The sequence below is a fragment of the Bos taurus genome, chromosome 14 (assembly GCF_002263795.3).
Source record: "Bos taurus isolate L1 Dominette 01449 registration number 42190680 breed Hereford chromosome 14, ARS-UCD2.0, whole genome shotgun sequence".
Taxonomy (NCBI): Eukaryota; Metazoa; Chordata; class Mammalia; order Artiodactyla; family Bovidae; genus Bos; species Bos taurus.
In genome coordinates this window covers 27,441,477-27,467,519 of record NC_037341.1, presented here as the reverse complement: position 1 = coordinate 27,467,519, position 26,043 = coordinate 27,441,477, and the positions used below count along the sequence as shown (strand labels likewise).

Below are 26,043 nucleotides of genomic sequence, written 5' to 3'. Positions count from 1 at the left end.
AAGAAGATGTGGTACATATATATATATATATACACACACACACACAATGGGATATTACTCGAGCATTAAAAAGAATGAAATAATGCCATCTGCAGTAACATGGATGCAACTAGATATTACCATACTAAGTGAAGTAAGTCAAAGACAAATATGATATCACTTATATGTGAAATCTTAAAAAATAATACAATTCAACTTATTTACAAAACAGAAACAGATTCACAGACATAGAAAATAAACTTAAGGTTACAAAAGGGGCAAAAGGGTGGGGCGGATAAACTAGGAATCTGGGATTAATGGATACACAGTACTATATATGAGATAGATAAACAAGGACTTACTCTATAGCACAGGGAACTCTATTCACTACCTTGTAATAACGTATAATGGAAAAGAATCTGAAGCTGTACCCCTGAAACGGACACAATGTTGTAAATCGACTGTGGTTGATTTGTTTAAAAAAAGAAATGAAGAAAATAATTTTCCAGTACTTGAAAACTATTACCCAATTCAGCAAAGAATCTGCATATGCTGGAAGAGGTCATGGAACAGACCTGACCTCCAGGTGACTCTCAAGAGGGACTCCAGGCAATGGGAGGCTCCTGCTCTCCCAGGCCTTGGAATGCAAGTCCTGCCCACCATGCCCTCGGTAGAGGCTGAAACCATTTCAAGGATGCAGCCTTGACAGCAGTATGCTATTGAGACCATCCAGAAAGAAGACATCACTGAACCTAGAAAAGGGTTCATCAGATTCATAGAACAAAAGAGATCCTGCCAGAATTAACTGGCTATGTAGAACTTACAATCAAGGGTACTGCATATTTTATTATTGTGTGTGTGTGAGTGTGTGTGTGTGTGTGTGTGTGTGTGTGTGTATGTGTGCATGCGCGCGCGCTCAGTCGTGTCCAACTCTTTGCAACCCCATGGATTGCAGCCTGCCAGGCTTCTTGTCCATGAGATTCTCCAGGCAAGAATACTGGAGTGGGTTGCCATTTCCTACTCCATGGTATCTTAACCCAAGGATCGAACCCATGTCTCTTGTGTCTCCTGCATTTGCAGGTAGATTCTTTACCACTAGTGCCACCTGAGAAGCCCTATTTTATTATTATTAATTGTCAAACAGAGTGCTGTGTGTTCAGTCGTTAAGTCGTGTCCAACTCTGTGACCCCACAGACTGCAGCACACCAGGCGTCCCTGTCCTTCACTATCTATCTCCCAGAGTTTGCTCAAATTCATGTCCATTCAGTCGGTGATGATAACCTAACCATCTCATCCTCTGTTGCCCCCTTCTCCTTTTGCCTTAAATCTTTCCCAGCGTTAGGGTCTTTTCCAATGAGTCGGTTCTTCAAATCAGGTGGCCAAAGTACTGGAGCTTCACTTTCAACATCAGTCCTTCCAATGAATGTTCAGGGTTGATTTGCTATACATCCTTAATAGACATAATATTTATAACATATTATGTAATAATGTAATATATACATATATGTTTTGTTTGTCCAAGACCTAATCACCAAATGTTTACCATCAGTCCTTTGTCTCTACTATCTAAAAACTACTAATTTGAAGAAGTCGTTGAACTCTATGAGCATCACCTTCCTCTTCTGCAAACTAGAGAAATGGGTTGCCTTCCTCAGAGGGTAATTTTAAGGGTAAAATAATGTTCATGTAAAAACCCGATATGGATCACAAATGTTAATTTACCATCATCAATTCAGCCATATGTTTCCCCTCCTAATACAGGCACTCCTAAAGAACTGCAGGATTTGCAAAGATGATTCATGTTTGCTCCTTATCCTCAGGCTGCTTACAGTCTGGTAATGTGTCAATCACTAAAAATATCGTAAGAGGATGACATGTATTCTCACAGAGGAAAAGGCAATATACTGTGCAATTAAAGGAAAAGAAGTGATTGATTTTACCTGGAGCACCAGGGAAGACTCCACAGAGAAGGTGGAAATTTTAGATAAGCTTTGAGGAGTAAGTTGCATTTCTATCAATTAAGGTGTATGTGGAAGATGGAGGCATTCCAGGCTGATACATGAAATACCAAACACATTAACATCAAAACAAGTACAATATCAACTAAGGACATCATAACTGCATTGAAAAATCTGCTGTATCAAAAACCCTTACATATCATTTGTGTATAAAACAGAAAGAATGATGCCACTATAGATTATACAACCCAGTGTGCCTATCTACTATTTTGCATACTCAAAGGCTGACTAAATATTTCTTGTTTTCCCAGCGTATAAGCCATGTCCACTTCTAACAACCAAAGTGTAAATTATCCTCTGTCCTTCCTTCCTTAATGAAAGAAAGCATTCGTGTTCCAGCGAATTTTAAAATTATTTTTCAGGAAAACTCTAGAAAATACATCCTATTTAACAGGACAGAAGGAATGTTCCAGAGATTTAAGGCAAAGGAGTCACTGATTTCAGATCTATAAATATATAAATTATGCACACATTATGTAAACAATGAAGAGAACCTCTAAAGTGAGGGTTTAATGGGAGAGTCAAACACTGAGGCAAGAGAAAAGTGAAACCTCTTAAAACATTCATGGGTACAAGGACTAACTATTAAAGAAAGAGCATTATTTTATCCCTCAGTAAACGAGTCTTGCAAGGGTTGACCTTATGCAGTCAAGCTCACCAAAAACCTTTTTCCTTCTGATAGTCAAAACAGGCTAGCTAATGTTGGTGACTTTGAAAAACAACACTTGGAAGAAAGCTTGACATAGCATCTAAAGAGTCTGTCGTTAAGTGTAATAAAAGGGAGATGTCTATGAATCTCTCACACATAGAAGTCTCACACATCGGTCTGTGGCCTTGACCTCGAGCGACTATGCAAGAGACCACAGGGCCAGTCTAGGTCCCAACAGGACATATGTCAAGAGAAGTGTTCGTCCCACACTGAAAGCCCTTTCACTCTCCGCTCTGGTCCCCAACTTCCCACTCCACGCACTCCCTGGCAAGCCACCACGCCTTCTGTCCCACAAGACAGCTGTCAGTCTGTCGCTGTCTGAACACGCCACATTTCAACAAAATCTACAGAGAAATTGGAAGGTTGGAGGCTGAAACCTGTTTCAAAACACACACAGCGCGACCTCCTATCCTTCCTGGAGATCCAAGCCTCCTCAAACACCCGCTTTCAACCGCGTTTAAGGTACGAATATCTCACTCTTAAAAGACTTGGGGAGGGGGGCGCGACCCCGTCTCCCCAAGACTGGGCATTCCCACGCACCTTCTGATGACACCACGTTACTTGAAACCATCCCGAGAAGAAAGAGCCCCCAAGCCCCCGTGAAACTTCAGCTGGAAGGCGGAGGGGCTAAAGCCCGCTGGTCAGCCCAGGGGCGGAGGAGTCGCTCACTCCCCCGGGCGCCCCGGGGCAGTAGCCCCTGGACCGCGTGGCGACGCCGGGCGCCCGGGGCCCCGGGGAGACCGCGCCCTCGCGCAGGGCAGGGCCACAGGGCGATTGCCCGCGGCTGGCCGGAAGGGCGAGGGCCGACGGAGGGAGCCGGGGCAGAAACTCACCAGCTGCAGCGCGCAGAGGCCGATGAGCGAGCAGCGCCCGGTGCAGCAGCCCATGGTGCTCGCGGCGTCCGAGCGGCGCGCGCCGCCTGAGGTCCGCGTCGTCCGGCGCCGCCGCCTCCCGACTCCGGAGCGGCCCCCTCTCGGCGCTCGCCCGCCCGGCCCCGGCTCGCGCGCCCCGCGGCCGCCGCTCTCCGCTCCCGGGGCCGGGCTCGCGCGCCGCCTTTGTTAGTTTCCCGGGCGGGCAGAGGTCAGTGCGGCGCGCACGACCCGAGCGTCTGGCTGGGGTCCCTGCGGCCCGCGGGGCAGGTCTGCTTCTTGGGGAGGGGGAGCCGGGCGAGCGGGGTGGGGGCGGACCGGAGGGAGGGAGGCTACAGATGGTGAGAGGGTGGAAGTATGTTTAGGGGAGGGGAGTGTGTGTGGGGGAGTGGGCGTCTGAAAAGTGGAGTGGGCTGTGTGTGCGCGCGTGTGTATGTCGGTGTGTGCTTGTGTGTGTGTCTGTGCGCGCGCGCTCGTGTGTGTTTGTGTGTGTGTGTGTGTATGTGTGTGTGGCGGAGGGGATGAATGAAAGGGAGTGGCGGGGGGAGGATCGGCCTGTCTAGTTAGGAGTCTGGAGAGAGGAAGAGAGAAAGAGAAAGAGAATGAATATGAATGAGCGTGAACGGGGGCGACGGCTGGTGCGGGAGACCCTCGGCGCGGTTGGAACTGGGGAGACCCGGGCGGGGCTTTCTGGCCCGGGGCTGTGCTGGATGTTGGGAAGGTGGTCCAGGGTTGTACGAAGCAGGGGGCCGGGTTTGACTTTGATGCCGGGAGGTGCAGAGGGTGGGAGTTGAGACCTCTCTGTGGAAGACGATCCCGGAGGCGAGAAGCCGAGCGCAGCGCCAGGCCGAGCTCCAAGACGCGGGCTGCCGGCTCGGGCGCGTCCACTCGGCCGGCCCTGGGCGTGGGGCTCCGGGATCTCGGGGCCAGGGTCGCCCCCGGCCGCTGCGATCAGCTACCCCGGAGGCCGCCCCTGCTGGAGTCTCCGGGACGAGTTGACCGAGTTGGATCCAGCAGAGGCGATGCGGCGGCAAAGAGATGCGCTGGTACGGAGCGCGGGGAGAAAGTCGGAACCGCGAGGAGTCCCGGCGTAGGTTTCTCAACTAAAAGGATGTTAGAAATTGTCACCAGGCGTGAAAGATAAGGACGCGTGGATTTTCTAGGAATGAGAATGTTTCCGGCTTGAAGATAAATATGATTTCTTCCCAGAGATAATTAAATTGTTTGAAAGGAGCTTGGAAATAAGCCCTGATCCCGGATAGTTAAGATCCAGGACTAACTCTCCAAGAACACCAAGGAGGCTCTGTTGCTCGCTCGCTCTCCCCTAGTAGGTTAAAGCCGAGGAGTTCTGCGGAAGATTCAGTTTCTTCAGGCTCAGTGTCAGTTTTCACGCGCACTTTTGCTATCTGGTGAAAGAACGCACGGAGCTTGCGCACCTGGAAGAGCAGAACAAGCCTCCTGGCCGATCGTCTCCAAAGAGGCTCTGCGGAACTTGGCACAGAAACCCCATCCTAACCCAGTGCTGCCCTCCTGGGTCCTTAGTGGTAGGTTAATGAGAGGAGAAAGATCTCTGCGTTTTTAAAAATTCACTCCATACAGGGAAACTGCTCAAGCCATGCCTTCAGGCATTACAGGGAGTTGTGGTTTTATTTGTCTTGAAATTAACTGGCTCTTGCGGAACCGTTCCTTCAGGACTGATGTTTGTAACTTAAAACATAGTTCCCAGGAAAATCGCTGCATGGTGGCTCTGAAATGGTAGTAGGGGCACACGAATAACCTGAGGATTTGGGTCAAGGAGAGGATAAAGCACATTTGTTGTTAGGTTGCACCTCTGTCCATTGTCTCGGAGAAGGGGGTTAATAGAGTCAGAAGCTTAAAAAAAACCAAAACCAACATTTAAGACATTCGAGATCAAGGATTATGAGGACATGCTGCTTCTAAGCACAATAAACAGCCATCACCTTTCGTGATGAATGAAACCAACAGGAAAGAATAGGCACTGACAGATAGGTATGTCAGCATACAAGAAATGATGGCGCAGAAATTCCAGACTACTGACTCCTCTAAAACTGAAGGAGGCAGCCAAAGAGAAAGGGCATGAACTACCTGCAACTTTCAGAAATTATCATAGCCTCTTCACCATCAGGGATTTCGATGAATGATGTTAATAAACATAATGGTCCTTCCTTCCCTCCACATTTACATACGTTCACCCAAATATCCTTTTTTTCATCACTTTATTTTTTAAGAAGTACCAAATGTGCAGCTAAGATGAACTGGATCCTTGCCAGGCACCAGGCTAAGTGGTTTACATATATTCATTTATTCCATCCTCACAACAACCTATGAAGTACATGCCATGAGCCTCCCCAGTGAAGAGATGTGAACTGGGAACAGGCATCCAGTGGTTACTGAATGGATGAAGAGAAAGGGAAAGCCAGGTCATCTGACTCAAGAGCTCCTGGATTTATACATTCACTGTGCTGCCTTTGAATCTTAGGACACGAGTGACACCTGCAGAGGAGCTAACTGTTTGCTGGGAAGGAGACATAATCATTTGCATTGGCCCCACCTCCAGAGCCAGTGGCACCATCCTGGTGTGATTCCAGGGGACCAGGGTGGTCCTCCTGCACCTTTTCCCTTCCCACTGCCCCATTTACCGACGGAACCAGATTAGAGTCTTCCTTGTAATAATTTAAGACAGTTGCAAAATGGTTTTGGCTTTGAAAGAGAGGAAGAGAGAAGACACAGAGATAGCACAACGCTAGGGAGAAGTCTAGAAAGTGTGTGAGACTACCTGCTTGTCACTTCGGCCTCTCATCTTTGTTTTCTTAAGTGATTTGCATCATGAGCTAAAAATCGTCCTCGCCCCCTTCTTTGTTTTGTTTCTTCCTCAGTGTCACCCTCAAGTATTTCTTTCTTGTTTCTTTTGCCAATTGCTTATGTCAAAAGCGATGCTCGCTGCCAGGTTTGCAAAGCCAAGTGACACATTCTGTCCCTTCCCTTCTAGGGCTTGGAGGTGGAAAGGGAGAGCAGATGGGTCAGGGAAGCTGAGCCCACCTGGGACTGAGCACTGTCATCAAGTTTTCTCCCTCAATGAGGGATGCTAAGGGAATGATCTGATCTCTTGGGGAGGGGAGAGGCGAAGAGAGTAGAAAGTGACTGAACAATGGAAAAGGTTGGGGCCTAGGGAGAATTTTGGAAAACCTGATGGAGAAAGAAATTATAATCTACAGAACAGCCTGTACCACTTCCTCACTGTAGAATCTCAGACAAGTCACTTTGCTTCCTTGTTTTCCTGTGAAAAGTCAGCGTGATGTGACTTGCCCTGTAGGACTAAGCCTGACATTTGTTCTTCATCCTCCACCTACCTGTGTCTGGCTCCCTCGCTTCATGCAGATCTTAGCCTCATGTCACATCCTACAAGGCCTTCGCTGACCACACTGTCTGATGTAACACCCTAGCCAGCCTATTGTATTTTCTATTAAAACAGTAATTTGTTTATGATTTCCCATCTCCCCCACTCAAAAGCAATGCTATTTCTCCAGTGCTTACAATAGTTGAATTTATTATTTCTTGAATGAAAAATATAACCTGTGCACATTTTTAGCATAATATTTCTCACACAGTAGGATATATATGTATACACACATGTATGCTGCTAAGTCACTTCAGTCGTGTCCAACTCTGTGTGACCCCATAGACAGGAGCCCACCAGGCTCTCCCGGCCCTGGGATTCTCCAGGCAAGAACACTGGAGTGGGTCGCCATTTCCTTCTCCAATGCATGAAAGTGAAAAGTGAAAGTGAAGTCGCTCAGTCGTGTCCGACCCTCAGCAACCCCATAGACTGCAGCCTTCCAGGCTCCTCCGTCCATGGGATTTTCCAGGCAAGAGTACTGGAGTGGGGTGCCATTGCCTTTAGAGCACAGTAAATACCTGTATTATACATATACGTATAAACATGCACACATACCCTAATGACACTCAAATCTATGTTTTTGTCTTTAGTCTATCTTTTCTATTTCTCAGTTTCTTGGTAAAATTCCTTTTGAGAAACTCAAGTCCTGCTCCCCTTAAAGTTGAGAGAGAAGCAAATTATTTACACATGGGGAGAGTAACATACCTGGGTTAAGAGAGCACCCCTAGAGAACAGATCCAAAAGTGCAGATTTTCAGACTGCATAATAGAGTCCACAGGTCTTTCAAATACTAGGATTTGAGACACCAGCTTGTAGGAACTAAAGTTCCTCCTTAATCATTTCACTGCTTGTTTTTCTTTTTTCTTTCTTTCTTTCTTTTTTTTTTTTTTTTGAAGCCTTCGTGTTTGGCACTTTCGTTTGCATGAAATGGTGTTCAGACTGATAAGTGTTTTCCTATCTCCACTGAGAAAAGTTCCTAAACATGCCACTAAATAAGTGTCTTTTCCTGCTTGATTTGGGTGGGGGTGGGGCCCTCCTTGGCACAAGAAAATTAAAATCCTCCACACCTCCTGCTGCCACTGACTAAACTTCATGGATATCTGACAGATATTGAAAGGACAGCATGGCTGCTTGGTGGGAGCAAAGATAATGTTCACACTAGAGTGAAATTGGAGACCTACATGTGGAACGTGTGAAGCACGGTCATGAAGACTGCGGTACATTAGTGTGCTGTCCAATGCCTGTTGAGGCCACAATCAATTCTAGTTAGAATTGATTCACTTGTTATGCATAGCAAGGAATGCCCCAGTATGCTGGGGACACCAGAGAGATGGCAGTTATAATTTCAATAGTTCCTTACTCCCTACAAAGGGAGATCCTTCTTGCTATAAGCACTTTACATCAAAGCTTTAAAAGTGACCCACCCTCAAGGGGCTGTTTTATTAGGAAGTAAAGTGAGAAAGAAGTGGCAGATGGATAGGGTGTGTGGAAGTGTTTTTAAGAACACCAGAAAGGCTTGAGGATGCGAGAATTACAAAAGGAGAAAGAATAAGAAAATTTCTTTGAAGCATTTTGCTTCAAGAACTGTTAGTAATAAGTAGTTTAAAAATTTGAAAAGGATGATTTGGGTTAAAAACTAAGCCTCAATTAATATTTACCTATCATACGCTTTATTGGTCTAACAACACTGATTCTGTGCTTACTATTATCATAACTACTACTACAGTGATATACATATAGGATGTTTCTAATATCATGCACTGAGACGCCCCTCCTGACACCAGGAGCTCAAGCGTGTCTCACTTAGTAGTTTATTGCCAAACATTGGCAACCACTGGGGATTTTTATGCAACAAATGCCACTGCGTGCATACTATGTCAGAGCCCTCATATCAGAGACTCGAATACTTCCTTCCTACTATTAAAATCTGCTCTCCTGCCATCTGCTTTTCTGAAGATTCCAGAAAATCAGATTAGACTTCTCTGCATGGCAGCTTAGCTAGACCCCAACAAAGAAAGAGAAGCTGGCATGACTGAAAGCAAAAAGATAACATTAATACAAAGTCAGTGAACCCTGATGCCTCACAACTTGTTCTTTGTATGTATGTATTATCCATCTATCTATTGGATTACATTGTGTTCCAAAATAAAACAATTTTTTCTGCTATTTTTAAACCAAGGATGGTAAATATTTTTATCCATTTCAGCATCATACATGGAAAGCATATCTCTACAAAATGATGAACTTTTGCAGCAGATCTGCTCACATCTATCTGGTTCCAGAATCAGTCTTATATTATTATATAATATCACGCACTATCATATAATGTCATATTTTATTAAATAATGTTTCCCTAAGATGTTAACATTAAGGAAAACATATGGGATTTCTGTAATTTACTTTTCTTGTAGCCTAATATTACTTTAAAATAGTTAAAAGTAAGAAATAATCATATAAAATATGCTACACATGTAACATCAGATCAGATCAGTTCAGTCGCTCAGTCGTGTCCGATTCTTTGCGACCCCATGAATCGCAGCACACCAGGCCTCCCTGTCCATCACCAACTCCCGGAGTTCACTTAGACTCACGTCCATCGAGTCAGTGATGCCATCCAGCCATCTCATCCTCTGTCGTCCCCTTCTCCTCCTGCCCCCAATCCCTCCCAGCATCAGAGTCTTTTCCAATGAGTCAACTCTTCGCATGAGGTGGCCAAAGTACTGGAGTTTCAGCTTCAGCATCATTCCTTCCAAAGAACACCCAGGGCTGAGCTCCTTCAGAATGGACTGGTTGGATCTCCTTGCAGTCCAAGGGACTCTCAAGAGTCTTCTCCAACACCACAGTTCAAAAGCATCAATTCTTCGGCGCTCAGCTTTCGTTATAGTCCAACTCTCACATCCATACATGACCACAGGAAAAACCATAGCCTTGACTGCATATGCAACACTGAACAGTAGTCCATCTGAAATGTAAAACCTAATATAAAGTAGATTAGCTTAGGCTTATATGGAGCAAACTATTTTTTAATAATATATAAATTATGGATATTTTATTTGTCCATGGTATTATACTATGCATATATGATCCCCCCAAATATACCAATGTGCATAAGTATTAATGTGTGTGTTAGTAGCTCAGTCGTGTCTGACTCTTTGTGACCCCATGGACTGTAGTCCACCAGGCTCCTCTGTCTATTTGGATTCTCCAGGCAAGAATACTGGAGTGGATTGCCATTCCCTTCTCCAGGGGATCTTCCTGACCTAGGTATTGAACCTGCATCTCCTGCTTGGCAGGTATTTTCTTTACCACTTACCTAACTGGGAAGCCCAGTTTGTTTCATAATCCACCTTTTATTGGCCCTTCCCCTTCTTGGTTTCACGTCCTACTTCCTTCTGTAATTTCCAGGAACCATCTTCCAAACAAACTGCTTGCATTTGAATTTTTATCTAAGGATCTATTTCCATAAAAGTCCAAACCAAAACACACTTACACTCACCTGGTGTTCCGTTCTTGGCACTGGTATCTTGAATGCAGAATTGGTAAGATTCAACTCAATTTTTTATACATGAAACTTAGTGATTCTTTAGATTGATTTCATAAAAGTAACAAAAGGATGAGCAGATGATGAGTTAACCAATAGCATAGGATCAGAACAGCAGGCAGCTCACGGTCATTAGCCTAAACACCATGGTGTACTGTGGGCCATCACGGTATACTACATACTAGAAATTTCACACTGAGATGCTGACTTGAGTTTCCTATTTCCTCCCCACTAAGGATTAGCATCACTCTTAGCAACAGGTGACTGCAAGAATGAACAGTTTGATCACATCTGTATTTCTCATCCAGCGTTGATGTGTTCTGCCAAGCCTACTTCTAGATATGCTGTAACGATGATCTCCAATGAGGTCAACTTGCCCTTGCATCAAAACTCTTATTCTAATTATATGCCAATTATGCTCAGTCTCTGCTTGTGTGTAGCTCAAAATCTACTTTCAGTACGAAGCTACCATTTCTTATATTCAGAAAAAGATCCTTCTGACAAGGGTTACCTTCTGCTTGCCTCTCACTTGTCCCTTACACCTCCTGGGGCTTCTTTTTCTATTTGGAAGAACTTGGTTATTTGTGAGGCCTCATTTTGAAGAGCAAAGATGAGCCTATATGTCCCTATTCCTTTTGGTAGAAAGTACAACTTCTGGACACTGTTGAAGCCTGAAATGGAAGCAGAAGACTAATACACCTGTGGTACTTGCTAACGCTTCAGTGCAGAGGTTGGACTGCTTTCCTGTTTAATTCCAGTCATGTGATGACATACTGATCAATGAGTTGGGTTTTCTTTCTTGAGTCTCATTGGATAAAAGGCATTACCATGGTTGAAAGATGGAGAAAGAGGCCCATCTCAGAGACAGTTAAGCTTGAACCTTTGGGAATACATGTCAACGCTCATTAGAAATAAAAAAGCTACCAGAAGAACACAGTGTCATGGTTCATCTACCATAAATGCTTTCTATAAATGACTGCTCTAGGTAGACAGTCTCTATAGCATGAACCACCCCTTCAACTGGGCATCATTATATGTTAACATTAATGCTTTGCCCAGATTTATAGTGCTAAGGTGTTGTTCTACCTTTTAATATACTTGCTTCTCAAAATAGCCACAGAGATATCTAGAATAAGCAACTAACACAGCTAGTCAGTGACTGTGAATCTCTTTTCCTGCCTAGTAGCCATCACTTACCATCAGCATGATCCCATGATAACTGTTCTATAGACCATTGCTAAGTAAGTGATAAAGGATTCTGACTTTTACTATTCCTTTAGCACAGTAGGGAAAGTGTAGGGAGAAGAAATATTAACATATTTAACTGTTTAAAGGTTCAGGATGGGGAACACAGGTATACCTGTGGCAGATTCATTTCAATATTTGGCAAAACTAATACAATATTGTAAAGTTTAAAAATAAAATAAAATTAAAAAAATAATAAATACTATGTCTTATTTCCTTCTATCATGGTAGAAAAAAGAAGAGGAGATAATCATAAGAACACTAAGAAATCTGTCACATCCATGAATCATAATAGGTAGGGAGATTTGAAAACTTAAAAAAAAGAAAAAGGAGTTGACAGTAACCTTCACTTCAAACACAGTTATATCCCAAAGCACAGGCATAGTGTGACAGAATCCTCAAGGACTGCTTTAGTTTGTCACAGACAGCAGTCCTGGCTCATTCTTTGTGTTTTCCCTGTTCCTAGTCTAGTTCCTAACTTTAAAAATGTTTGTAAGGGACTTGCCCTGTGGCCCAGTGCTTAAGAATCCACCTTGCAATGCAGGGGACATGGGTTCAATCCCTGGTCAGGGATCTAAGATCCCATGTGCCATGGAGCAACTGAGCCCACGTGCTTCAGCAGCTACTGAAGCCCACACTCCCAACTAGAGAGTCCATGCACCACAACGAAAGATCTCACATGATGCAATGAAGATCCGACATGGACAAATAAATATTTTTTGAATGAATGGATGTGTAAGTGGACAGTGGTGGGGAGAGATTTCTGCTGAGCACCGGTCAGGATGATTGAGGATGCTAATCCAAAAAGTTATGCACAAACATTTGCTACCAGAAACTTTTGCCCTTTATCCCTGTCCAAGGAGGGTCTCATGTTTACACCCTCTGCCTGAGGCTTCTTGAGATGCCCATGAAAATACATCTTTTAGATCAGCCTGCCACTTCCTCAAGTGCTGGCTGACCCTATTTCTGATACAAGTGCTTCAGAAGATTTCTGTCTGCTGTTTCCTTTTGTATGAATGCCATTGAATATTTTATAGTATCGTTGGTGTTTCTAGCAAATCCTATTTTCAATATATCCTTGAAGAAACAGACATAAAGATGATCTCATTTTAAATTCATGTATGCTTATATCTCATGCTAGGAAATAACATCCTTCATTGAAATGGAAGCAGTTTATGTAAAACGACTAAGTTACTAAGTATTTGTAAGCAAACTGAGAGGAAGAATTTTATCTAAATGCTCTGCAGAAGCACAGTGCAGTTGAAAAAGCACAGCCTTTTTATCATAACCAACATATGAACCTGCTATTAATCTATGTAAATTTAACTTATTCTGCAGAAAGTAGGAGTGGATCCTCTGAGCTTAACCTGAAGAAGACAGGCAATTTTTTTCTCTCATTATTACTTGGTCTAAGTCACAGGGATTCAGGCAAAATTTCCTGTCATTACTATGCAGTCTAAGTTGTATGGTGACGATAAAGGTAAATACAACAAATACCCTATAACACTCCACCATCATTTGCCATCTTAAGCATAAACATCATTAAGTAAATGAAGTCGTTCAGTTGTGTCCAACTCTTTGCAACCCCATGGACTTAGTCTGCCAGGCTCCTTCATCCATGGTATTTCCCAGGCAAGAATACTGGAGTAGGTTGTCATTTCTTTCTCCAGGGGATCTTCCTGACCCAGGGATCGAATCTGGGTCCCTCGTTTTGCAGGCAGACTCTTTACCATCTGAGCCACCAGGGAAACACCTGTAAACATCATTAGACAGTTTAAAAAAGGAAATGCAAATGGCTTAGTCTTCATGTTAAAAAGCAAATGATAATGCTAAACTTGTCCTTGAATGAGAAAGGAAAGCTCAAGGCACTCCAAGCAGCGTTGTACCCATAAGTCTGGCCTCAATCTTAAGGTTCCTTACTTTTTTAAATGGGCTTCCCTGGTGGCACTAGTGGTAAAGAACCCACCTGCCAGTGCAAGAGACATAAGAGACGCAGGTTCGACCCCTGGGTTGAGAAGATCCCCTGGAAGAGGGTGTGGCAATCCACTCCAGCATTTTTACTTGGAGAATCCCACGGACAGAGGAGCCTACAGGCAACAATCCATAGGGTCGCAAAGAGTTGGACATGACTGAAGAAACTTAGGTGCATTTTTTTTAATGCCTGGAGCAAAAGCCTGTCTAGTGATGTGCAGCAGCTCTGCCCAGAAGACAGTCTTATTTCTAAAGTGAAAATGAAAGTGAAGTCGCTCAGTTGTGTCCAACTCTTTGCAACCCCATGGTTGGTAGCCTACCAGACTCCTCCATCCATGGGATTTTCCAGGCAAGAGTACTGGAGTGGGCTGCCATTTCCTTCTCCAGGAGATCTTCCGGACCGAGGAATTGAACCCGGGTCTCCCGCACTATAGGCAGATGCTTTACTGTCTGAGCCACCAGGGAAGTCCTTATTTCTAAAGTGTTTAGCTAAAAAGGGCCTGGATTCTTCACCCTGGTCTACTTGTCAGATATTTCTCAGCCCAGGGATGCAAGTTTCAGGACAGCAGACCAGGTTGAATTTTACCTTCCCTATAGAGGAGATGCAGGAGATGTGGGTCCAGTCTCTGAGTTGGGAAGATCCCCTGGAGGAGGAAATGGCAACCCTCTCTAGTATTCTTGTCTGGGAAATCCCATGGACAGAGGAACCTAGAGAGCTATAGTCTATGAGGTTGCAAAGAGTCAAACATGACTGAGTGACTAACACTTCCACTTTCTTTCTCCCTGGCTTGCTGAGCCGTGGTTCAGCTGTGCAGTAAGGTCTTAGGATGGTTTACAAGGCTGTTTTTCATCTGTCTTCATCTCCTACTGTTTCTCCCTGGCACGATACTCCAACAAGGAATCCAACAATATCCAACAAGGTTTCTCCCTCTACTACCAAGCTCCAAAAGGGCACAACACCTCTCCCCAGGGAATTCACCATCAAATTCAAGGATCAACTCCATGTCCACTGCTCTATCTCTGTGAAGTCTTATCTACCTGCGCCTCTTCTACCCAACTTCGCCAACCCCTCCTTCAGGTCTTCAATCGAAGTGAAGGTCACCCAGAGGGGCAGAATTGGATGAAATTAGATAGACATGAGATCAGAGACCCCTGAAGACATGACTAATGTCCGTATCTCATGGAAGCAGCATTAACAGCATTTGACTAAATCAACATGTAAACATATGTATCTGGAAAACAAGAGCTAGTAACATCTGGTAAAGCCTCCCAATGCCCATTGCCTGGACTTGAATCTTACTCAACCAGCTCCATGGCCTTGAGAAAATTATATTACTTCTCTTTCCTTCTCTGTGAAATGAGAATCTTGATAAAGGTTTTAAACAGAAAGTGTTATGAGAATCAGATGAGTAAATTAGCATAAACCCATTGGATCTGCTCCAGACCCACAGTGAATAGATGGTACGAGCTAGGTATTATTTTGATTAGTACAATTTTTAAAATTCTCTTGATTTTAATTGAGAATTGATGTTGGGTTTAGTTACATAATTTATTTTGGTTTTGTTTTGTTTTTGTTCATCATTTTATACTTGTTTTTCTCTTTCTTTTGGAAGAATTTAAGCAATGAAAATAAAGAAAATCATCAGGAAACACTTTTTTTGTACACTTAATATGGCTCAGGGCTTCCTTGGTGGCTCAAACGGTAAAGAATCTGCCTGCAATGCAGGAGACCCTGGTTCAATCCCTAGGTCAGAAAGATCCCCTGGAGAAGAAAATGGCAACCCACTCCAGTATTCTTACCTAGGAAATCCCATGGACAGGGGAACCTGGTGGGCTACAGTCCATGGGGTCACAATGAGTCGGACACCACTTAGTGACTAACACACAATACAGCCCATGCTTCTTTTCAAATGATGATTTGATTTTTTTATATACTTAAGGGTACATATACAAACACATGATAATCATTTAGAAATAATTTCATTGGGTTAAGAGTTTATCTCATATTCTGCCCACACCCTTTGAAAAAGAGATTTCAATAAAGTATTTTGAAATGGATAAAGCAAATAAGATTATGTTTATTTAGATAGCATGAAACTCTTCTTTTTGTTACCAGTTCTTGCTCTTACAAGTCTGTATGTTCTTTTATACAGGGCTCTTTTCCCTGCACTTCTTATTAAAAACATGTGGGAATGTAAATAACAGTAGCTCTTCAGATGAAACTGCAAAGTGAAATGTATTCTGCGCTTTGTGGAGCTTTACTCTTAAAACAGCAAGTGGGAGATTTCAAGACTGGAGGTCTATTTATTAACAGGCTGCTTAGGCCAGCATTTGTACTGTCCTTTCCTGGAAATCTTACTAACTCAACAGTAGTCAATCCATCATAGCTGCACAAAGGAGGCGATGAAAAGCATGCCTGTCTCCTGCACTTGAAATTGAAATTAGCCTGATTGGATTGCACAAACAGTCCTCTGCCGTCAGCCCTTCTTGACTTCAAAGGATTCATATGCGTGGAAAAAGAAAATCCAAAGCTACAAAGAGTTGAGAATGTGGAGCAAATAATGTCATTTCTTTTACTTAAGGCTTAAATTACCAAGCAAAACAAAAACAGAACCAAAGAAACCAAATCCTTGCTGTTTCCAAACAATTAATTTTAAAGCTGTATTTATGTGATTAGTCTATTTATTTGTCATTTAATAGCTATGTTGTGTGCTTGTGCTAAGTCACTTCAGTCATATCCAACTTTTTGTGACCCAATGGACTATAGCCCACCAAGCTCCTCTGTCCATGGGATTCTCCATGCAAGAATACTGGAGTGGGTTGCTGTGGCCCCCTCCAGGGGATCTTCCCGACCCAGGGATTGAACCCACATCTGCTGCGTCTCCTGCATTGACAGGTGGATTATTTAACCATTAGTGCCACCTGGGGTGGCTCTACATGTTACTACTGCAGTTTAAGTCAGTTATCTTTAGGAACCTTTTGAAATCCATCTTGCTTTGATAAGTGAAGAAAATAAATATTCCTGAATTTCTGCTGTGCATGTTTACCATTTACAGTGGGCATGGCAAATATGTGTGTGCAGGGCCAGGAAGGAAGTGTGGTAATGGAGGCTGCCTGGATGGGAAATGTGATGAACTTGTTTAAAGGGGGAGCCATTACTCAGAATCAGCCAACTGTTGCCTTGCAAGGAGTGGGGATCACATTGCCTATTCTGAAGACTGCCAAGAGGAGGCTGAAAAATGCAGTTTTATATTTTACCCCCAGGTTTTCCACAATTGCAATTAATTAAGAAATTAAAACATTGCATGGGAAACAAAACAAATGAGTCACATTTGTCATATTTCATCAAGAAATCAGTTGTGAGAATGTATGGAGCCAAAGATGGAAAAGTGGGGTTGTTTGAAAATTAGTCACTACAAGCAATCTCTGTTTCCTCTAAGTTGGAGGAGTGAAAATGTTGCTCAGAGATCAATGGCAGGTACTTCAGACCTTCAGATGTCCAAGTTCAGCTTCTTAAGCAGAAGTCTAGCAAGTGGTCCTTCTGAGGCTGGGTCATTACTGCTGTTTTTGAAGCTGCCACCATGAGGACTCATGTGTCAACTGCTCCAGCTGCAGCTAATATTGTCATTACTTCCTGAATTGTTCCCATTGCTGCCACTGTGGCCTCTATCACAGGAATCCCCTGGTGCTGCTGCTGCTAAAATCCATATTGTCTCAACTTCCAGAGCTGTTGCCGTTACAGGATTATTCTCATTGCAGCTACCACTCAGGACAGCTTTAGAGGAAGTAGGGAGAGTCACTTCTTCCCTCCTCCAGCTGTGTGACTTACAGTCAGGTCCTCCCACAGGCAGATGACAGAGGAACGACATGCCAATTTCATTAAGAGTATGCATGCCAAATTCTCCTGAAAATGTTAGAAAACTAGGTTGGCATATATATATATATATATATATATATATATATATATAAACCCCACAATTAATATAGAATAATAGCATTGCTTTTATCTAGTCATGCAGGAAAGCTTGAACAATAGAAATTCTTTTAATGTCATTTACTACATTAACATTAAAAGAGGGGAATCATTGGATTATGTCAGAAGATATGAGAAAAAAATATATATGCTAAAATCCAATGTTCATGTATATTAAAAGTTTTTTACCAACCTAGGAATAGAAGACATGAACTTAACAACTGAAGAATAGGAACGGAAGACAACTTTCTTAACCTGATATATTTTAATCTATAGCAAAACCATCAATATTATCATATTTAATGTTTAAATCAATATTTTCTGTAAAAATTAAGAAAAGAAAAGAGATGGCTGCTGACTTGCTTATATTTATTGTTGTTCTAGAGTTATTGGCAAGTGCAGTAAGACCTTAATAATTAGGACCTTCTTTTCAAACCAAGTTGTTAGGTAGATGGTTAGGAAAGTGCCAGTTTTGTGGAAAAACACAAAAAAACACACAGGAAAAACATTCAAATGGGATAAATAAATTTCCTTTCCTCTTTTGGAAAAAAAAGAAAAGTCAGTGACTTGGCCCATGATATACTGAGTTAGATACACAGAAAAAAAGAGAATGTGATTAAATAGCTTCTCATTTGGTGCGTTTGTTTATGTATCCTGCCTTGAGGATAAGGCAGTGAAGCACAATCAATCACTGATTTTAATTCCCTTTATTGTGTGACAGACAGATGAAAAGGGAAGCGCACTGAATGAAGGAGTTGGTTAGTCAGGCTGTGCACCATCTCCAGCCCCAGATGGCACTCACATCCTGTGTTCTTTGCCACATGACTAAGCACGGCTAAGCTCCACCTCACAGGGTCCGTGCAGTTCACAAAGCACTTCCCCTACGAGATGCAATTTAAAAAAGACTAAACATCTCCCTCTTTACGTATGTGAGTAAAGCCATGAAATTCATTTTCATGGATTACATCATAAAATGTCCTAAATTCTGTATTCTGTATTCTAAAAACTGCAAGATCAACTGTAGTTGCCTGTGATATCACCTGGCACTCCATGATCAAGAGTGTATTTACTAATACTTTTCATTATAACATGGTTGGCAATTCCTGGTTCTCTCTCTTTCTAACTAAACAGACACTGATCAGAACTTATACTATAAAGTGAATGAAATTATTATGTAGAGATGTCGTTTAGTCACTAAGTCATGTCTGAACTCTCTTGCCACGCCATGGACTATAACCTGCCAGTATCCTCTGTCCATGGGATCTCCTGGGCAAGAATCTTGGAGTGGGTTGCCATTACCTCCTCCAGGGAATTTCCCCACCCAGGGATTGAAACAGAGTCTATTGCCTAGACAGGCAGATTCTTTACCTCTGAGCCACCAAAGAAGCCCTATGTAGATATGAGGATAATGATTAATTTTTTTTTCATTAAATTGAGTGTTTTCTATAGGAGTAAAACCTAAACAAATAATTTTTATTAAAGATTTGAAATGTCTTAACTTTATGCCCAACAGTAATACAGCCCTCCCTTGAACACCATGACGACCAGGAGCCCCAAATCTCCACATTATCGAAAATTCTAGTATAACTTTTAGTCAGTTCTCCATATCTTGAGGCTCCTCCTATACCAAGGTTCCTCCATATCCTCGATTCCACATCTGTGGATTCAACTAGCAGGGGATCTTGTACTGCTATAATATTTACTTTTGAAAAATATTTCATGTAAGTGGACCCACGCAGCTCAAAACCATGCTGTTCAGAGGTCAACTGTACACAATTTTAAAAGCCTTTTATTCAGCACCCAAATTTGCTACCCAAGCACCATCCATTCTGAAATCCATTAGTTTGAGAAATTGTTTCTTCAAGAAACTTCTTCAAAATGCTTGACTTTTCCTGGAAATCCATACATATAGCCTCTTATCCTGGACATCCGTCAATATAACATCAATATCACTGGTTTAAAAAGTAATGTATTTGGTGACTAAATAAAGATGCCTTCCTCCAGACAACCTTCTCTGATGCTCAAGGGGCTGCAAACCCTCCCTTCTAGCCCCTGCTCTCCCAAGTTCTCCACCTCTCACCAGGCACCAAATACCCAAAAGGCAGTTATTGTTTCTCTGCATCTTATCCAGCTGACTGTCTGCTTGAGGAGCAGAGTCATGACTCACTCCATCCCTGTATCTCCCAGGGTCGAGGTCAGTGCCTGGTAACTGAGTTTAATAAAATGAAAAGGATACTTGAAGAATCCTCCTATTAAAATAAAATCCACTTTTATATCCCTTGCCACTGAATCTCTGGATACTTCTGAACAGTCCAAAGCACTTTTAAAACATTCTATACTGCTCTGTGTTTGGTTTTTTATCTGATGGTCAGTCACGTGAAGCCACAAGAGGAGACACAAGAGAGCTTCAGGAAAGTGAGGTTTATTATACACATAGGTCCCACATACCATGCAGGGCCACGTTCAGAGGCCTCACTGGTGAGGAAGTAAAAAACAGGAGGGAGGGGAAAGCTTTGACTAGACACTTTTGGGAGGATTCCCAGGGAAAGGCAAGGCAAGTCCAGGCGAACAGTTAAGGACTGGCTTGTTTGAATATATTCAGCAGAATCCTAGCTTTAGGGGTAGTCCCTAGCTGCCAGTTACCTGGCTCTGGGGTGATGGAGGCAGAGACATATTGCCTCCTAGGAGCCTTCCTGGTGGTGCAATGGTAAAGAACCTGACTGCCAATGCAGGAGACATAAGAGACACAGGTTCCATCCCTGGGCCGGGAAGATCCTCTGGAGGAGGGCATGGCAACCCACTCCAGTATCCTTGCTTGGAGAATCCCATGGGCAGAGAAGCCTGGTGGGCTATAGTCCATGAGGTCGCAAAGACTAAGGTCAGACCCAACTGAATGACTGAGCACAGTGTTCAGAGGCCCACAGAGGAGGGCGGGCTCTGGGTTGATTAGTTTAGATATCAAAGGCCTGCCTTGGGTTGGGACCTTTAGTTCCAGAAAGGGCAACCTCTCACCAGCCAGAAAAGTTTTTAAGATGCCAGAACATCATTTATATATATATATATATATATATATATATATATATATATATATATAATTAAATATATAAACAATCCTCACATCCTCATGGCAAGTCTCATGCCGGTCAGGAAGCAGGGTTCATGCGGGTCTGTCATTGCTTTCAGGGTCACAGCAGTGTCTTTCTCGCCATCGCTCCTGGCCTTTCCCAGTTTGAAACCTCCTGGGCGGCCTCCCACTTACTTTCCATCCCCACATCAGGTGTTATGAAGACTAATGAGAATAGCAAAGGGCAGCAGAGAATTTAGCAGTTTTGCCAAGCTGGCACAGGTACATTATATGGAAGAGTGACGAGGGGTTTGAGGTGTGAGGCTCTCTCTCCAACTTGTTCATTTCACAGCTCCTTTTCCCTCTGCTACCACATGCGAAAGAAGTCACTTATGGAGTCCTGTGGATTGGACCAACTGCATCCTAGGATCGGCTTCCCAGGTGGCTCAGTGCTAAAGAACCCACGTGCCAATGCAGGAGATGCAGGTTCAATCCATGGGTCAAGAAGATCCCCTGGAGGAGGAAATAGCAACCCACTCCAGTATTCTTGCCTGGGAAATCCCATGGACAGTGGAGCCTTGTGGGCTACAGTTCTTAGGATTGCAAAGAATCAGACATGACTAAGTGACTAAGCACACACACACACACACATCCTGGCATCACAGTGGAGTCTCCGGTCCCAGACCTCGAGCAGTGCCGACAATGGAGCCAGTAGAGGCAATTTCTCCGTTTTGACTTCTTCCTGAGCCTCACCAGCCCGACTAGGATGCTCTTTTCCACCAGGACTCTCCACTCTGACAGGTCACCTGTGCTGAAAACTATGCTTCCATGCATCTGTCAGTTCTGCCAACTGCCCCCAAAGCAAGTGCCGACCTGGACTGTTCTGTTCTGTGTCTGGGCACTCCTCCCCTCCACCCCACACAGATTCTCTGCTGTGCTGCTGCTACCACGCTTCACCCCTGCACTCCTTGAAACCACTGCTGACTGGCCCTGATCGGCCCCGACACACAGGTATTCTCATTGGTGGAAGGGGTCAGCTAGGAGACCCCTCTCAGTGATTTTTCTCTTCGGGGATATTGTAGGACATCACTCATTATTTCATGATTGATACAATGTCCATGGTTTTTCCAGTAGTCATGTACAAATGCGAGAGTTGAACTATAAAGAAGGCTGAGCACCAAAGAATTGATGCTTTTGAACTATGGTGCTGGAGAAGACTCTTGAGAGTCCTTTGGACAGCAAGGAGATCCAACCAGTCAATCCTAAAAGAAATCAACCCTGAATATTCATTGGGTGGACTGATGCTGAAGCTGAAGCTCCAATACTTTGGCTACCTGATACGAAGAGCCAGCTCATTAGAAAAGACTCTGATGTTGGGAAAGATTGAGGGCAAAAGGAGAAGGGGCGACAGAAGATGAGCTGGTTTGGATGGCATCACTGATTCAATGGACATGAGTTTGAACAAATTCCGGGAGTTGGTGAGGACAGGGAAGCCTGGCATGCTGCAGTCCATGGGATTACAAAGAGTCAGACACAACTTAGTGACTCACCAACAATTCAGTGTTTTATCTATTGCAAGGATTACATCATAGAAAGTTTGTCTTCCCCCAAACATTAGTGCACTCTTTGTTTTTTACTTTAAAAAGTTATTTTGTATCAAATTGGAAAGTAGACTAAAGAAAAAATGCCCATAAATCAATTCTTATTATTTACACTCTTCTAGAATGTTTTAATAAAAGCCTCTAACCTGAAAATTATTTTGCTGAGGCTCTTTGTCTGAACCAGTAACTGTGATGTCAGAATTTGGTGCAAGCTGTTGAAACCTGTTTCCAGTTTAAAGTCAAGTGCATTGAGAATATAATCTAAAGAAAATTAACTCTGAAATTTATAACTTTTACAAAGTAAAAACCGCACAAAAATTAAAATCTATTTTGGTGTATATAAAATAGAACAAACTTCCTGCAGTTCACACTTCAAGGACAAATGGTGGGAAAACATACAGCCAGGTCCAAGGTTGCAGGTACATTCTCCAGCCTCGAAAAGACCCTGGATACCAGGATTAGAATGGGACTGAAACTTATTGCAATCAATAATAATAATCATAAAAAGTGCGTCCCTATAACTCCACGGAAATACTTTCCATAAATTTTCACTTAATGGAATTGAACTGAAAGTGGTTCCAAGGCATTCATAGCATTCTTATTGTCATGTGGGGACACAGTGCAAAAGCCCCCTTAAATATCGGATCTCAAGGTCAAAGAGAGGAGAGAGACTGCCTTTGTGTTCCCTCTAGTCCTGAAACGTGGCAGTGTGCTAAGTGGCTGTACTGATGGAAGGGGAGAAACAAAGATATAAGACAGCAGACATCGTCCCCAGGAAAAGCAGACAGAACAGGCATTAGAGCAAATGATAAATGTATCGAAAGGACAAGGAAAAATAGCTCTTTTCTCTTACCGTAAATAAAGTAGCTAGCAAAAAAGGCGTACCCACGATGGAAGACGCTCCTGTAATGTGTGACATTATTTTCATCAATGACACATTTCTCTTTGACTCTGTATGCCAGACAATTGTTACCCAATTAAAAGTAAGAGAGTGTGTAAAAAGAAAAGGGAAAACAAATATTAAGGAGAATGATCAAGCTGCTTTGGTGGAAGTAGAAGGGCACCAGTGACTGCTTTAAATCACCATCTCAGATCTTATAGAGATAAAGCCTTGAAACTCCCATTTCCTTTTCTACCCCATAAATTGATTTGAGGAATAATGAACTGCTGTTTGTGAAGCACTTATATCTTTAAATAATGATTGTAATAGGAAGGCAGATGAGGGTCGAAGGAGGAAGTCTTTTCAGAGCTGAACAGGTTTCAGCCAGTGACATCATCTCTGAGATTTTGGTACTCAGGCTAGGGTGATTTCTGATACCTGGACCTCGTCTCTTGGGAAGCAGCTAAGAGTCATCCACTACCAGCCTCAGACACGGCGTGCTTGATCTCCCCATCACATCAAAGCTGCCACTCAGCTCTCTTTCAGGAGGTAAAACCAAGGGTCATTTGTATGTCCTCACCCCCCAAAAATTGAAAATGAGTTAACTCTGTCAATCCACATGGAAAGAAAAATGCATGGGATTCCATTTGTAGCCACCATGATAGGATATTGAAAAGATAAAACCTGTCTGGTTTCTTGGTTATCAAAAAGAAAAAAAAAAAATCAGATAAATTGCAGCCAGCCAATATAGGAGTGTCAGAAGCCTCTAAACCGCCAAGTTGTTTATATTTTCTGTGATGCTCTTAACGTTAAATTAGAAAAGATACTAAATAGCATTGGAACTGACAGAGTATAGAAACTGACATCAACAAAACTACTCAGAAATAAAAGGAAGTCTTAGTTTTAAATGTCAAGTCCAAATTGATCTGTAGACAGAGACTCCCTCCTGGAAAAAAAAAAAAAAATGCAGCCAAACGTTCATCATCAGAGACAAAAGATGAGCCTGGCAAACTCATCATAGTGGCAGTGAAGTGTCTGATAAGCCACAGGACAGTGACAGAGCTCTCTGCTAAGGAGCAGTCTGAGGCTCGCCCCTCCACCTGCCAACTGCAGGGAACGTGAACATCTCTTAACAGGAAATGTGCAGGGGGTGGGAAAATGAAGGAGCGATTCACTGAGTGAGACAGAAAGCTCCAGATCAGTCAAAAGCACTGCCTGAAACCCTTGGAGTTGGTTATATGCCAACACCCAATGATGCAGCAAAAAAAAAAAAAAAACAATCTGCAGTCAACTGCTCAGAAAAGATCAACATGCAGCACACCTAAAACTTAGCTGTTTATTTAAAACCCAACACATCTAGGGCAGGGCAAGACTGACCAGCCTGAGCCAAATGCCACCCACGAGAGAGATAACAAGTGCTGAAGAGCAGATCAACCGTCTCTACCTGCCAGACTCAAACTGTCCTTTCGGATTAAGCCCTGTTCCAAGGGTCTGGGCTTTTATGCAGGGTTTAGATGTATTGGCTTACATGTGTAGTTCTGAGTCCAAGTCTTCTTTTTGAACAAATTTTACTCCAGGTTATGTAGAGAATTGGGGCCAGAAATCATATATGCTCCAAGATTCAAAATAGGATAGTAAGCTTGACAAGAGAGAGGTTTGTGAGAACGGTGGAGATGCCTTGCAGAAACCCGGCATCAGGAGAACTTCCTGACGGGGCTTACAGGCCCCAGCTGCTGCTTCCAAGTGCTCTTGGCTCCTAAGCTGAGTCCCTGCTTCCCCCCAACTTCTCCTATCAGTGACTGAGGATGGCAGGACTTCTCAGCAGACCATTCATGCCAGGTGTGGGGTTCCCCCATCCTGGCTTGGGCACTTGCGTTAGTTTGGTGACACCACCCCAGAACCACACAGTGGTCTGAGGCTCTTTCTTCTCAGTCCCTCCTCTCTCTTCTGCACTCACAGGAGCCAGCCCTGCAGGACAGTGGAAAGGCTCCTTTCTCCTACTCCAATCCCGTCCCTCTTTACTCTGCAGGGTACTTCCTCAATTAATTGTCTAACCATGTCTAAGCCTGCCTGGTAACTGCTTCTTTGAGGGCTTGGCCTGGCATAAGCTCATATCTGCAAACCATAGACAGCCATCAGTGTTTGATTCTACCAGATAGATTCCAGCCACGAAATAGACGAGAGTGGTTTACCAAGATGTTTGTTTAGCGTTAGGAAAGCACAGCATAGGTTTCAAAACTGGTAGTCCCGTAAGATTTACATGATTTTCTTTCTCAACAGGGTGACTACAGTGACACATGAGGGAAAAGCAGGAGACATTTGTATTTTCATAAGGCATCTGGCGATGTTTCGGGTATGACTGCATTTGGTGTAGGAGCACCGTGTGGTGACTGACCCTGACTGAGCTCATCAGAGACACTTCAGATGGGGGACTCCCCTGGTGGTCCAGTGGTTAAGACTTTGCCTTCTAATACAAGGGATGTGGGTTTAATCCCTGGTCAGGGAGCCAAGGTATCACGTGCCTCGTGGCCAGAACCAAAACATAAAACACAAAGCAATATTGTAATAAATTGAATCCAGACTTTAAAAATGGTCCACATCAAAAGAATTTCTTTTTTTTAAAAAAGGACACTTTAGAGGGAAGCTGAGAGGGGTACATGGGGGAGGCACACTCAGGGAAAATGGAGAAAACAGAAAAGATTCAGCAGACTAACAACTGCCACTCACTAGGGCACTTCCAGAACATTCACAATGCACCAGACAGTGTATGAGGGC

At 43.3% G+C, this 26,043-nt stretch overlaps 1 protein-coding gene across 2 annotated transcripts in view; it reads right to left on the bottom strand.

The window, feature by feature from the left end:
• NKAIN3 (sodium/potassium transporting ATPase interacting 3) overlaps positions 1 to 3,660 on the bottom strand; it is a 547,290-nt gene extending 543,630 nt beyond the window's left edge. The window contains exon 1 of one of the 2 annotated variants that reach the window (XM_005215496.5): positions 3,540 to 3,660. In XM_005215496.5, the coding sequence (XP_005215553.1) occupies positions 3,540 to 3,593 (54 nt within the window). In that variant the 5' untranslated portion in view covers positions 3,594 to 3,660. The remainder of the gene's footprint in view (positions 1 to 3,539) is intronic. The other variant, XM_002692693.6, reaches the window with a different exon arrangement.
• Positions 3,661 to 26,043: the final 22,383 nt, after the last annotated feature.